The 16,282-nt window shown below is 38.9% G+C and overlaps 1 protein-coding gene across 1 annotated transcript in view; it reads left to right on the top strand.

Moving 5' to 3' along the window:
* RP1 (RP1 axonemal microtubule associated) overlaps positions 1-16,282 on the top strand; it is a 258,679-nt gene that overhangs the window by 181,135 nt on the left and 61,262 nt on the right. The window contains 5 exon segments of the mRNA XM_034759443.1: positions 2,928-3,082; positions 6,591-6,669; positions 8,404-8,708; positions 8,710-8,868; positions 14,278-14,364. Coding sequence (XP_034615334.1) covers positions 2,928-3,082; positions 6,591-6,669; positions 8,404-8,708; positions 8,710-8,868; positions 14,278-14,364 — 785 coding nt within the window.

Consider the following 16,282-nt stretch of genomic DNA (forward strand, 5'->3'; position numbering starts at 1 on the left):
TTATATTTTAAAAGGATTAGAAAAATGACTATATGAAATGTCACAATATTTGTATTCAGCCTTTTTTATTATAACACTCAATATGAATAGCACCAGCTTGTGAAAAGAGCTGTAGGAAAAGTTTAAAAATAAATATCTTGCAGAACACTTTTTTTTTTCTCTTTTGCCGTCACCTACGCATGAGAATAAACGACAGCTTTAGCTTGTGGTTTCTTAATTTTTCACAGTGTGTTTTTAACAATCACTCTTAAACCTATAAATTTATCATAGGGAATCCAAGAAACTTGCTGTAATGAAGACCTCATGAGCTTCTGGGAATTTTAATACGATTCTTGTATATTCTGTAGCATTCTGGACCTACATTCTGTAGCCTCTCTGATTTCCGCAGCATACTGGTGATGATTTTGGCATGAGTGGGAGCTGAAACTTCTGAGGCAGCCTAAGATGAATAGATCCTGGCAGATCTAGGGACTTTGACTGAAGTTGTGGGTGCTCAGCACCTCTGAAATCAAGCCTTAAACAATAATTGCGATAGGATGTGAGTTCATCAGCCAGCTTACTTGCCCTTCCATACACCAAAGTGTGTGTGTATTGGTTGATGAACTCACAACCTAAAGTGTGACTATTGCAGTATAAAATGGCTTATTATTTAAAAATAATAATAATGATAACAATAATAATTACAAATATACCACTTCCTCTTCTGAAAGGAATCTGAGTGTCATATTGCTAAAGCTAATAGGTTCTTCTTTAGCTCAAGTTGATGCTTCCAAAGCAGAAGGATCTGAGATAGTTAATCATTGTTGCCTCTCTGTAGTTCCTAATAGCCTGGGTGTATAGCTGCCCACAGATTTCTTACATTACTTTGCTCTCCCGTGTTGTTCTATCAGAACTAAAATCATCTTTTTGTTCTGGGTGTGTACATTATTGATTAGCACAATGGTGTTCTGGTCCAAGAGTTGGGTTTCTAGGCATAATACAAGTAATAATAATTAATATTCAGATACTGAGCAGAGGAAACAGCTGCTTCTTCTGTTTAAGGATTCTCCCTGTTCACCCCTTCCAAAACAAGTGTAACCATAGTAAGCAGGAGCTAAGGTTGAGATTTTCAAAGCTGAATACGAGATCTAGTCACACAACTGTCATTGGAATTATTAGTTGTGTGACTAAATCCCCTTGTTGGCTTTGAAAAACTGGACCTCGGTTTCTCCTCCTGTACCCAAACCAGTTATCGACTCCTCCATTCTTAAATCTCCTCCAATACTACTGTTCAGCTGCAGTGAATAATGACAGCAGCCTCCCCAGCTTCTCGTCAAGGCTCTTCTTCCCTGGCCTGTGCCAGAGAAGGCAACAATGGCCCCACCTGTTCTTTCAGGCCCCGCCCCGCTTCCACTGTTTGGCTAGGGAGAGCAAGGAAAGTGGTCACAGCTGTGTCTTCAAAGTTCCACTCTCTGGGCAGGGCTGACAGACACAGGACTTCCTTCCCATAATCCCATACGGTTGCTCAGCAGAACAGTATAATCCCCTTCTGGCCAATTACTAGTTCAGATCCTGGACTGGTTTTGAAGACCCATCCTCATCTGTCATGCAGCAGAAAGGGAAGGGAATATTTTATTTAAAGGGAAAAGCTGAAGTTGAAAGGATTTAAATGTTAATTGATCATTTCTATTATTTTATATCAGTGTGCTTTAACTTTAGTGTGAGTGTGTTGTGGTCTGATGCATGAACAAGCTTGATACTCTTGATGTGTTTATTCACTGGGGGATAATTACATGAGTTGAAAGCGTCTTAAGACAATCAGATCACAGCTTTCATCTAAGCCATTTTATGACTGTGCAGTTCTTGCTGCAGTGCAGGATGAAAATGGTACACACACAAAAATACAAATGGGGCAAATAGGAATATAGAGCCTTAGGGATTAGAACTAGTGATGACTATGTAAACAGGCAGTGGGATTGGGTACCCAAGAGGTCAGGAGGGATGTGTATAGGTTCTTCTGTAGGTTATTGAATACAGTAGTCAATAGTGCTGATTTTCTGGAAGAGACATTGCAGAGGAAAGGAGAAAGCTGCATTCTGTAGATTCACAAATGGGGATTTATGCAGAGAGTAAGAATGTGTTGTAGTTAATGCACTGGACTGGGACTCAGGAGATCGGGGTTGTTTCCCAGGTCTGTTACAGAGTATGTGACCTCGGGCAAGTCACTTTGGGCCTACCAGCATTAGAGAGATTTCCACTGATGTAACAGCATCGACATAGTTTCACCCTGATGTAGAGCTTTGCACAGGTGTAAAACAGGGTTTATACCAGTGCAGTTTACTCTGTTAATCTACTGGATTAAGATGCACTGTTTTCAACCCTGCTTTATATCGGAGCAGGATGACTCCATTAGGATGTAACTATATTGACAGTGTAACTATACTGACTAAATTACAATGGTGCAAATTTCTGTAATGTAGGCAGGGTCTTAATCTCTCTGTGACCCAGTTCTCCTTGTATAAAATGGGGATAATACTTTTCCCCACCCTGAGTCTGTCTTGTATATTTAGATTATAAGATACCTGGGGCAGGGATCATACCTTACTCTGTGTTTGTACAGTGCCTAGCACAATAGGACTTTGATCTTGGTAGAAGCCTCTAGGTACAACCATAATATAAATAATACTTAATAACTTGATAAAAAGGTGAACTATGTAGCTATCCGTGGAGCTGCATAACTGCATTCTATACAGACCCTGCCTCTAATTAAAAACTTTTAAGGTGCCATTTTATGGTACTGTGCCTTTCCTTTTTTAAGAATATATCAAGTGATCCTCACATAAAACAATACAATAGAACCAAAGCATTTTCATAAGGAACCCAATTATGAGACAAGATGACAGAGAATTTCCCTTGTTATACTGACTGTTTTAAAAATTTTCTTTTAGTTGTGGAATATTCCATTCACGTGCACACTGGAGACATAAAGAAAGCAGATACCAGTGGAGAGGCTTATCTTCTTATTCAAGGAACGAGAGGTGACTCTGGGAAAAGATGGCTTAATAATTCAAGAAGTGGACCCATCACTTTTGCCAGAGGCCAGGTAAAAGAACTGAGGAAAAATAATTGAAATTGTAAATGTCTCCTTAATAATACCTCACGTTTACATAGAACTTTTCATGCTAAAGGATGTTAAAAGTACTTGACCAGCCTGCCCATTCCATATAGGGATCATTTTACCTACTACCAAGTGACAACCATCTCTGGGATGAAATGTGGTTGTTCTTCTGCACCATCAGCTTGCACAACAGAGAGATAGTTAAATTAATGAAGTATTTTTGTTCAGAAAATTAGATTACAAACTCCTTGATGCAGTTAGACGCAGTTATCTAAACTATGGGCCAAATGCACCATTGGTGGAAGTGCATAGCTCTCCATAAGATGTCTTGATGTTGTGCCTGCTTAAATGAATATGGCACTGTGTGTTTTGTGAACGATCATGAACACCTACCTAGCAATATAAACAATAAATAATAATAAGGCAAATGTCCCATTCCAGTCCTCATTCTCCTTCTTTAGTTTGTCCATTCAGAAATTCCTTATTAACCTTACCAAAATCTTCTTGGTTTTTGAGAATTCAAAAAGTTTTGCAGAAAAAATCCTGGAACAACTGTTGTTAAGAGAATAAGATAGTTAAAGAAAATTTCAGATCAAAATCTTACAGATACCTTGTTAGACCTCAGTGTCTGATACAAATTCAGATTTGCAAGACATCGTTACATTTTTATCAAAGGTCAATGTAAAATCACTGTATACGGAACCTACATGCATTTCTCTGTTACTAAGCTTTTTGCAGCTGACAGCCCTTCAACACTGAGTGGTGTTGAATGGAAAGTGAAGAACCAATGAATACTGCTTCAGTACCACTGTAACCAGAATCCAGATTATCCAGATTCAGTTTAGTGCTTGCTGCTTTAGTCACCCCAGGGCATGATGAGGAGAACCTCCTTGTCAAAATCCAGGAGTTGCCATGACTGCCACTTTGCAAAGATATATGGGAGAGGCCTTGACACTGACTCATCAGCAGAAAACCAATCTGGACTATGTTACCGATCATCTCTACAATGGATGCTTCCACATTGTGGTGAACAGAATGGGAATGAGCTGCTTCCACTGTAAGAAACTCCCTCCTCATGACTCAGCCTGATGAGAGAGTGCCTGGCTTTGAGCTGCCATGCTCTGTCTGGTGCAAGCTCAACCATTTCAAAGGCGGGGCAGTGAGGGGTGCAGCAAATGACCACACCTGGGGTCCTGGGAAACTCTTGTGTGGTTGAGAATGTTGCACACTTACTTGATGGCTTCTTACTGTGTGCTGATCTATCAGCTGTTGAATGACTAAAACATGTGATGCTTACCTAAGTCCTTTTGACGTTTGTCTTTTTGATTCATACATCTGTATTATCTCTCTACTTTTGCATTTTCCATCTTTATTATGCATCCACTAATAACAACTCCAGAAGAACATATGAAATTAAACCTTTTGCTATTTTTTTTTACTTTAATAGATAGACATTAGTCAGGTCTCTGAATGTAGCTGAAGTACCTCAAAGAATCTTCTACTTGACGTATATTCTCTCTGTGCACTAAACCCTCCTGTTTTCATTTTGTCTGCTGATTTTCATTCTTAAAAGTTTCAGAAGCCAGGTTTTATGAAAAACGAACTAGATCTTTGCTGCTCATTGCAGCCTTCCAGTTAGTCTAATTAATTTGCACAGTTCTGCAGCAGAGTGGAAAGCCCTACCTGATATCCAACAAATATGGAGTTAATCCCCTGATCAGACTTTACAAAGGAAATCGGGAGACAGTAGTGAAAGAGGACTTAGAATGGTAGGGCTACCCAGGCTTTGAAGGATAATGTACGGAACTCAATGGGGCCATCTATTTGTTAGGTAGATGAGGATGATACTTAGAGAAAGCAGGATTCCACAAGCAGTTGGTAGAGACATGAAATATTAGTGCTGGCTGAGAAGGGTGGTGGTTCTGTTTTCTTTCTACATATATAAAGCCTCTGCATTTTCTTTATTCTCCTTGTAATAAATTCACTTTTAAAGTACCCTTAAGAATAATGCATTGGGGCAGGAAACTCATGGACTGACTCACTGATTTTTGTGAGTGCTGCGTTAGCTGATTGACTCCAACAATGAAGACACTCCTGTTCTTTGAGTCCTCAAGTTTTTCTCTTTACATATCCAATTTCTGTTCCCCTTCTCTGATATGTTTGCTTAGGGGAGCTACAACGTCACCTGGAGCAGGACTCTTCCATCTGTTTGGGTCCAGTATCTTGATTTTTTACTTATTGTTTAAAGATTCTAGAGTTCAAGTAATAACAGCACTCTTTGGATTAATGGTACTCACTACTCTTCTTAGTGTATTCTTTACCCTATCCTCCCTGATGACAATCTGAAAAAAACGCCTACTTTTTTGACCTTGATACTTCACCCTTCCACTCAGATGAGAATTTGCCAGAGTAATCCATGTATTCATCGCCTCCAGGTTGGGCTGTCATAATTCATTGTACCTGGCACTGAACATGGTAGCAGTGTAGGGTTTCCATTGCCAGTTCAGGTCTTTGGCCCATCTTAAAAGCCCTTACTGGGTCAGAATCAAGCTACATCAGCAACTGCATCTTCATTCAAAATTCACTTGGACAACTGTTCCTCTCTAGAATAACAAAGTCTGGAAGAAGTTTGTGAGCGCCAGAGATAAAGTAACCTTAGTTGTGGAGGTTTTGTTGGGGAACAAGTTTCCCAAAGAGGTCAGACTAATTCAATTATTTATCGCATGCTTCGAGACCCTGAGCTTGGAGGCCTGAGTCACCAAAATATTTAAGTAAATTCTCTACTTTAAGCACAAGTAATCCCATCCATATTCAACAAAACATGCCCTTAATTTTAAGCAGTTACCTAAGTCTCATGTGCTTAAAGTTAATCATGTGCTTTTATGAGAGCTTTCCCACCTCTAACCAGACTGAAGAGAGGTGTTTGGGAAAAGAGTGAGAAAACAAACAAACCAAGAACTCTGTCTCTCTCTGTGTGTGTATATGTGTGTATCTTATGCCAGGAAAGAAGAAGATCAAAAGACTTAATTAAGTTCACTAAGCACTTCACCATGCAAATCTAAAGTGCTTGAGAAGCTCTTTTGTGTGATGGAGATGACTTCCATAGAAAATCCTAATATAGATACATAGGTATAATGTCACTTCTTATAACAGTCATAATTCATCCAATTTAGTTATTTCATCCTACAAGCTTAGTAGAAATTGGCATCTTACTGGAACTTCAATCTGAGCTTCAAAGTTTCTGAAAATACTGTTTATCAATTATAGTGATACTTTAAAATTCATCAGAAAAGTCATACTAGTCACTGACCCTGGAAATATCAATTAGAGCACATATTGTTTTATTGTGCACTTGAAAGAAATGGAATGACAGGACAAGGGTAAAGTAAAGTGCACTAACATACAAAGCAATGTCCACTTATGCAGAGGTAAATTCACAAGTCATATATACCTACCGTGCACAACCACAATTTAAATTATTCTCAAATTGCAGGTGGATGTTTTCAGAATCAAAACAGTTCACCTTGGCAAGCTGAACCAAGTTCTTGTTGGATTTAAAAGTTTTAAAAAAGGTACTGTACAATAATTTTCAAATGAACTATGTGCCTGGAATATACAGCATTGCATTGTAATAAATACCATATAACAACATTGATTATCATCAGATGTAATGGGGGTCAGAAATGCAGAAAAACAACTGTTAAAATTATGATTTCAGATCATATGTTTAATGAGGTCTGTTCTATTTGGAAACTAGTGAAAAAATTGAAATTGCTGGACCTTTTCAGTTTTTTTCTGTGTTTTTGTGTTAGATTGTATATAACCTGGTTTCACTTAAATTCTCAATGTACTATAGGAGAATCATAAATGGTATCCAGTGAATTACATAGTGAAAAATTATGAGACATTTCTTGTTTGTTTTTTACAATAAGTGGCTTGTTTGATATATTTGGGTCTGCCAGTAGATTCAGCAAATATTTTTATTTTCCAGCAAAAGTATGTTATTTTTTCTTGTTTTGCATCTCATTTGGCTATCATTCCCCACTCCAATACACACATACACTGTTTTAACTTTTCCATTTTTAAAATTATGGACATTTTTATTAAGTATAAAATAAATCCTTAATCACTCAGGGTGAAATGCTTTCTTCCTCTGCCACCAGGGGAGAGGAACAAAGATCAATCAGTTGAGGTGAAAAGAGGGGCATGGAAGAGGGGGAGTGTTGGCTTCAAAATATTGTCCTCGTTTCCTATAGAAATCCATTCACAGGTGTTTAAGGGGCTCTGGGGATGTGGGTGGGGTGGCAGGCAGAGAAAACTACACTCTCTGCAGCATCATTTCTCCCAACTCCCCTCCAATTCTCAGTATAAATAATGCTTGCAACTTCAAAGTAGGTAGTGACAGTTGGGGACAGTGTGGGATCATGGCTCCTTCAGGACTCTCAGTGCCATGCGGGCCAAGTGGCCATGTGGAGACACAGAGAAGAGATGCAGGTAGCCCTGGCCTCTGCAGATCTCCTGAGATTAATGAGTTGCAGACCATCTCTGAGAGTGGCAAACCCAGATCCCCATTCCTACTCCCACTATTGAGAGCAAGAACTTGGAAAATTCAGGAGCCAAATTCATGGAGTTTCAAGTAATTTGTATAGGAAAAACCCTAATAGGGGGCTATTTGCCTCTTACTGCTTAAAGTGAAAGGGTGAAATCTGACCCCACTGAATTCAGAGTCATAACTCCCATTGACTTAAGTAAGGCCAAGATTTCACCAAAATAGTTTCCTCCTATTTAGGATTAGCTTAAAAACAGTCAGAAATATGTCAGGACCAAGTGCAGTTCAAGTGACTCAAGCCAGTAGCTTCAGTTTCAGTGGGGATGTATGTGGATTTGTTTCTCATTTCTAATCCTCAAAGTCTGATGATAATACACCAGTCCTGGAATAATTCATTGTTATACGCAAGAAAAGTCCGGAAAGGGCTATTTTAAAAACATTCTTTATACTAGTTTTCTTTTGTTTCCTGCTTATGTTGTCAAACAAGTCATGTCACATGGGTACAGTGTAACATGCATTTATTGCACTCTTAGGTCAGTAATATTCCTCCCATGGAGGAGGAGAAAACTCTTGAGCTGCATGAGTTATAATCACTAATAAGCAATCTCTATGGTCGCAAACCTGGGAGGTGTTTCATGTCTTCTGTGAGTTGCTGAGTCCTCTGCATTCTCGTTTAAATCAGAAGCTTCAGCTTGTGTAGGCAGAGCTTATCATTGTTACTTGACATGCAATCAATTAATATATTTGTTTTAATCAGATGACTGGTTCTTGGAAAAAATTGTTATAAAAGAAGAAAGTTACCCTTTTGCTACTCACATCTTTGCTCACCATGACTGGATCAGCAAACACTCAAAGAAAGATTTTACAGAACTAGAAATTCCATTGAAAGGTAATGCCAACAAAATGTCTTTTGCTTACACAAGTTAGTGTCGCATGACTAAGTACTGTTGAGTAAATTACAATTTATAAATTAATGTAATGATTTATGGTGACTTATAAGAAAGATATGTATTCTGAATATATATTTCTTCTAAATATAGAAATGACTGTGACATCTGATCCAGTAAAATACTTTGATACTAAAAGCAGAGGACGATGGCAAATGTGGGTGTACTGTACACACATACCAGAAAGAGTTCCTGATATTCAAGTTGTTGTGTTTGGAACAAAAGGGAAATCTGCTGCACAGAAGGTTCAGAATCTGAAAAATGACCCTTTTTTGGTTAGTTCCTTTTTATTATATTTTATATGGATCTTAACAATGTGTAACTGGGAAAGATACATTGTGTTTTCTATGTGCCGGATTGTACTCACAGATTGCTTTATTGGTCAGAGTTGATATCTGATATCTCCCATGCACCAAAATAACAGTACTACTAGAACTACTGGTACAGGAAGTGAAACCAGATATTGTAGGGATAACAGAAGCATGGTGGAATAGTAGTCATGACTGGAGTACAGGTATTGAAGGGTATGTGCTGTTCAGGAAAGACAGAAATAAAGATAAATATGGTGGAGTAGCATTGTATATTAATTATGAGATAGACTGTAAAGACATTAGCAGTGATGGAATGGATAAAACGGAATCTGTTTGGGTCAAAATCACTTTGGGGAAGAAAGCTACCAGAGGCTCCACTGCGATAGTGCTTGGGGTCTTTAAGATCTGATGTGGATATGGATAGAGACCTCTTTAATATTTTAATTAAATAAATACTACTGGGAATTGTGTGATCCTGGGATACTTTAATTTCACAGATATAGAGTGGAGGACAAGTGCTACTAATAATGATAGGGGTCATATATTCCTGGATGTGATAACTGATAGATTTCTTCACCAAATAGTCACTGAGCCAACAAGAGGTGATGCCATTTTAGATTTGGTATTGGTGAGTAGTGAGGACCTCTTAAAAGAACTGGTTGTAGAGGACAACCTTGGTTTTCATGATCATGAGCCAATTCAGTTTAAACTAAATGGAAGGCTAAACAAAAATAGATCTGCAACTAGGGTCCTTGATTTCATAAGATCAAACTTTAAAAAATTAAGGGAATTAGTTAAGTAAGTGGACTGGACTGAAGAACTCAAGGACTTGAATGTGGAGGAGCCTTGGAATTACTTTAAGTTAAAGTTGGAAAAACTATCTGAAGTCTGCATCCCAAGCAAAGGGAAAAAAGGTATGGAAGAATTGCAGGCCAAATTGGAAAAGCATGCATCTCAAACAGGTTATTAAGAGAAAGCAGACAGCCTACAAGGAATGGAAGATGGGAACAATCAGCAAGGAAAGCTACCTCTTGGAGATCAGAAAGAATAGAGAAAAAGTGAAAAGTATAAAGGAAAAATCCAAGCAAATATGGAAGTGCAAAGGAAATTAAAACCAATACTAATACATTCTATAGCCATATAAATGAAAAGAAAACAAGGAAATAAGTGGGATTGCTAAACACTGAGGATGGGATGTAAATTAAAAATAATATAGGCATGAACTAATACCTAAAGGAATACTTTGCCTCATTTTTTAATAAGGATAATGAGGAGCTTAGGGATAGTGGCAGGGTGGCTACTGAAAATGAGGATATGGAAGTAGAAATTACACTATCCAAGGTAGAAGTCAAATTTAGACAGCTTAGTGGGACCAAATCAGGGGGCCCAGATAATCTCCATCCAAGAATATTAAAGGAACTGGCATGTGAAATTGCAAGCCCAATAGAAAGGATTTTTAATGAATCCATAAACTTGGGGGTTGTACTCTGTCACTAATTGCTAATATAATATTTATTTTTAAGAAAGGAAAAGAAAGTGATCCAGGAAACTACAGGCCCATTAGTTTGACCTCAATAGTATGCAAGATCGTGGCACAAATTTTGAAAGAGAAAGTAATTGAGGACAAAGAGGTAAATGGTAATTAGGATAAAATCCAACATAGCTTTACAAAAGGTAGATTGTGCCAGACCAACCTGAACTCTTTCTTTGAGAAGGTAACTGATTTTTTTAGTCAAAGGAAATGCAATAGATATAATTTACCTAGATTTCTTTAAGGCATTTGATACAATTCCATATGGGAAATTATTAGTTAAATTGGAGAAGATGGGAATCATCGTCAGAAAAGAAAGGTGGATAAGGAACTGATTAATGGAAAGACTACAGTAGGTCATACTGAAAGGTGAACTGTCAGGCTGGAGGGAGTTTACTACCAGAGTTTCTCAGGTCTCGGTCTTGGGATCAATCTTATTTAACATTTTTATTAATGACCTTGGCGCACAAAGTGTGCTAATAAAAATCGTGAATGACACAAAGTTGGGAGGTATTGCTAATATGGAGGCGGACCAGAATATCATACAAGAAGAGCTGGAGAACCTTGAATACTGGAGTAATAGAAATTGGATGAAATTTAGTAGTACAAATTGCAAAGTCATGCATTTAGGGATTAAAAACAAGATTTTTTTGCTATAAACTGGGGAATTATCAATGGGAAGTGACAGAGGAGGAGAAAGACCTGGCTATATTATTTGATCACAGATTGACTTTGAGCCACCAATGTGATGCACCCGTGAAAAAGGCTAATGCAATTCTAGGATGCATCAGGCGAGGTATTTCCAGTAGAGATAGGGAAGTGTCATACAAGGCACGGGTGAAACCTCATCATCTAGAATACTTTAGACATCTGGTCTCCCATGTTCAAGAAAGATGAATTCAAACTGAAACAGATGCAGAGAAGGGCCCCTAGGGTGATCAGAGGAATGGAAAACCTACCTGAGAAGAGGAGACTCAAGGTGTAATTGGTTTCCCCCCTTAGGATGCCACCTGATGTACGGGGATACTGCTGAGCCCACCTGTTCTGCCAGCCTGAGCACCCTTTTTCCTGTCTTGCTGAGCCAGGCTATTAAGCCTCCTGCAGCACACACACAGGCAGGGCCACACCCAGCTGCAGAGAGACACAGACACTGAGATTAGTTCTGGGAAGAGTCAGTTTAAGGGACTTGCCCCAGCACTCAGGTGTCCACCTCCCTTGGAGAGAAGACCCAAAGGTATATTTTGAAATCCACCTCCTCCCTCAATGTGAAGGAAGATATGCACAGCCTCTTATTCCACCCGCTCCCCGCCCGCCTAATTATGAATTGTACAAATGGGGTTATATTATAAACAAGAAATAGGTTTATTAACTACAAAAGGTGAATTTTAAGTTTTTAAAGAGATCATAATCTGCTTTGTTCTGTTTGCTAAGCAAATAAAACAAAACATGCAAACTAAGCTTGTTTCACTAAAGAAATTGGTTACAGATAGTAATTTCTCACTCTAAATCAGTGATTCTCAAACTTTTGTACTGGTAACCCCTTTCATACAGCAAGCCTCTGAATGCGACCCCGTCTTATATATTAAAAACACTTTTTTATATATTTAACACTATTATAAATATGCTGGAGGCAAAACGGGGTTTGGGGTGGCGCCTGACAGCTCGCGACCCCCCCCCACATAATAACCTCATGACCCCCTGAGGGGTCCTGACCCCCAGTTTGAGAACCTCTGCCCTAGATATTGTAGCAGACAGATTACAGAAAGTCTTGAAAGGCAGCTGCACTGGTCTCCAGCTTGAGACCTCAGGTATTATTATTCACAAGCTAGACGCCTTCCAGCTTGGGCTCATACCTTCTCACCCCAATTCAGTTCTTATTTCCAGGTGTTTCACAGTGTCTCTTTGGGTGAGGAGACAGAGGAGAACCCTGATGATGTCACTCCCCTGCCTTATATAGCTCTTGTGTAAGGTGGGAACCCTTTGTCTTCCAGTGGAAAAACACTGGCATTCCAAAATGGGAGGAGGGCTGTTCAGTACCAGGTGTTTCTGTAGGGCTGTGGCAGCCACTATTCATAGGTTGTCTTGAGCATCCACAGGAAGACTAAGCTCTTTTACAATCCATTGTCTTTGCTAATGGGCCATTAGCACTGTCTGGCTTTCTCATTATTGTACCTGAAGGGCTAATTGAGGGTGACACAAAAGTAACCCATTTGAAATACAGATACATAGTCAGTATTTCTAACTTCAGATACAGAAATGATACAGGCATACAAATTGGATAATCACATTCATTAAATCATAATCTTTCAAATGATACCTTACAAGACCCATCTTGCATAAAGTACATCTCAATTATTTCATATCCATATCATAAGCATATTTCCATAAAGAATATGGAGTTTAATGCCACATAAGGAGCTTGGCTTGTTTAGCCTAACCAAACAAAGGCTGAGGGGAGATATGATTGCTCTTTATAAATGCATCAAAGGGATAAATGCCAGGGAGGGAGAGGAGTTATTAAAGTTAAGTGCCAATGTGGACACAAGAACAAATCAATATAAACTGGCCATCAACAAGTTTAGGCTTGAAATTAGATGATGGTTTCTAACCATTAGAGGAGTGAAGTTCTAGAACAGTCTTACAAGGGGAGCAGTGTGGGCAAAAAACCCAACTGGCTTCAAGACTGAGCTTGATAAGTTTATTGAGGGGATGGTATAATGAGATTGCTTACATTGGGAGATTGCAACTGCTAGTAGCAAAAATGCCAGTAGCTGGAGATGTGCGGGCTGTGGGTGGTTGAAAGGGAGTAGCTGAGGTTGAGAAGTGAAGCACAAATGAGGAGTTGAATCCTTTAACTGCTTTTTTCCTTGCTTTTCCTGATTTGCATTAGTGGCATTGCAGCAATGTATTAGCCCCTACATGACCACCTTGAAAGAGCTGATGTCCCAATGTACTCATCAACTCTAAGGCCAGAAGAGAACACTGTGTTCATCTAATCTGACCTACTGCACACCGCAAGCCACAGAATCTCACCGCACATCTTTACATTCAGCCTGAACAACCAATGGGTAGCCTTAATTCCAATTACAAGTGTAAATTTAAATATAAACACTTAAACATCTGTAAATTTCAGTTGTCTCATTTCTACATAAAAATGAATACCAACTTTCCAAACAATTGCTAGAACATAGATCACCTCTTCACTAAAGTTTATTCATAAACATGAAGGAAAAATATATGACAGCATCCACCATTTGCAATCTGACCCTATAAATATATTATATTTACCCACACCAATACAAAACCACTACACAACTATGTACAAAAAGTAATTTATGGAAGCCACCACCAACCCTATCCTGATCATGAAAACACATGGAAATTTAACCAATAAACATGGTCAGAGTTCAAGGCTGCCTGTTGGTTGCTCAGGTCGAGGATGGAGATCTGTGGGCTGTGAGCAGGGGACTGGAGGCAACTAAGGTTGAGAAGAGGAAATGATAAATGGAATGTAGCTGGGATGTAGTTGTGATTTCCTTGCTTTTTACAGTTTGAGGTGGGCTTTGTAGTCTAGATGCTTTAACTTAAAGCTAACAAAGTTTTTTGTGGGAGATATATACTGTACTGTATGAGTTCAGATTCATTTTCTGATTTACCATTGGGGTTTGTTCACCCCTGCTCAGCATTCTCGTCTATTCACTCATCTTTCCAAATGAGTTAAGAGAAATGAAACAAAACAAAATCCAAACCCCCCCCCAAAAACTTGCCTTATACCTAATGATCAAAATGATTGTGTAAGGTATGTATGCATCAGTTAACCTTTTTTAATTATTATTTGACAGCTGACTGTTGATGATATTGGTGATGTAACAAAAGTTTCCTTCGTGTTATCTGGCCCACATTTAGGAAGAGGAATTAAACTTCACAAGGTATTTCACATAAATTGCATTTGACCTGGATGCATCATGCATAATAACAATAGAAAAATACCTTTTGGAAGTACATTACCTTATACAATGTAGAGCACTTCTTTGTAATGTGACAATATTATTTATTAGCATGTGTCAGAATTAGAAGGTGAAATTCTGGCGCCATTAAAGTCAATGGGAGTTTTGCCATTGACTTCAGAAGAGCCAGGGTTTCCCCCATAATATGCAATCTCTGACAGAATATGTTAAATGTATTGATATTTGCTGAGTCCTATATTTTGTGAGCAAGTCCATATCACAAAATCCATTATGTAGCAGGGGGCAATATTTTCCATTGATGTATGCTTTTAGCAGGTATAGGGGCCCTGCATGAAAAGAGTGACTGACTTCAGCTGATTCACAGTGGCCCCGATTCAGGAAAGCATTCAAGCCCATGTATAAATCAACCTCTGTTCAGGGCAATAGGTGCACAAGTGGCAACAGTTTTAGTTTTTAAACTTTCTAAAAGAAAATCCAGTCAATTCTCTCATGGCTAGCTAACTGTTATGTACTGGAATTGGAGATAGGATTGCGGGACAATGTCTTCTCTCTCCTTGAGCTTGATCCTGCATGCTGCTGAATGCTTGACATTAATGGAAGTGGAGAATCTTGCAGAATCAGGGCACTTAACAGTTTGGGACCGGGGCAGCTCTATGTATTTTGCTGCCCCAAGCACAGCAGTCAGGCGGCTTTCGGCAGCTTGCCTGCCGGAGGTCCACCAGTCCCGCATCTTCAGCGTACCCACCGTTGAATTCCCGCCGAAGCCGCGGGACCGGCGGACCTCCCGCAGGCGCACTGCCAAAGGCAGCATGACTGCCATCCTCACGGCGACCGGCAAGCTACCCCCCGCAGCTTGCCGCTCCAGGCACGCGCTTGGTGCACTGGTGCCTGGAGCTGCCCCTGTTTGGGACTCCAGGGCATAAAGTTAGCCATATGGAATTCTTCAGCTTTGGGGCATTTTAAATGCTCAAGGACCCCAGTACATAAAGTTTGGTATGTACTTGATGGTCTGCATTCCAGGTACTCTACAAAAAGAAATTTATATCTAGAGTCCTTAGTCACTTAAGGTCTTTAAGGCTGAAGGTTTCTGTGAAGAGAACTTTAATATCTTGCATATAAAGTTTCTACCCAAAGAAATTCATGCCCTGGAATGCTTAAAGCTTAAGAAATAATTTCTGGAGCTCTGTAGATGCTAGTCTTGTACTGTATGTTGTAACTCTGAACCTTAGAAAAAAGTTGGTATGCACATGGATGGAGCTATATTTTTATATGCTAGCCAATCGCTATTTTTCAATTTGTATTTTGTAAGTTGGCCTAAGAGTCAAAGAGTGTGCTTTTAAAAAAATAGTGTAAAATACTGGTTTTTCTCTTCAGAAACTCAGAAATGGACAAAATGGATTTTCTTCAAACACTTTTACAAAATTTTTACAAAATTTTCACTTTCAGGCTCAGACTAAACATGGATAATTTTTACTTAAAGGGAAAAAAATAAAGATATGAACAACTGAAACTGTCAGATTATAATGAAGGCCCAACATAACCTTTACTATAGTATTTACTGCCAAAGTAATAGGGTGAGTTTTTCAAAAAAGTTAAGAGTTAAGTGCCCAGTTTTCATTGAAGAGCATTGGCATTTTGGAAGTGGATTAAGCTAAACTGAATGTGAGTGTTCACACAGGGGTTTAAAGCAGTTTAAATAATCCACTTTAAATTCACACTTTAATTAATTTGGATTAATTTTCCTGAGTATCCCAGGCCTGGTCTATACTACAAAATTAAGTCGACATAAAATGCCTTGTGTCAGCCTAGTTGTACATGTGTTTACACTTAAATTGTCTCCCACTGATGTAAGTGCCCCTTTACAGCAATGCAGTAACAC

This window comes from Trachemys scripta, chromosome 2 (assembly GCF_013100865.1).
Source record: "Trachemys scripta elegans isolate TJP31775 chromosome 2, CAS_Tse_1.0, whole genome shotgun sequence".
NCBI classification, from domain to species: Eukaryota; Metazoa; Chordata; order Testudines; family Emydidae; genus Trachemys; species Trachemys scripta.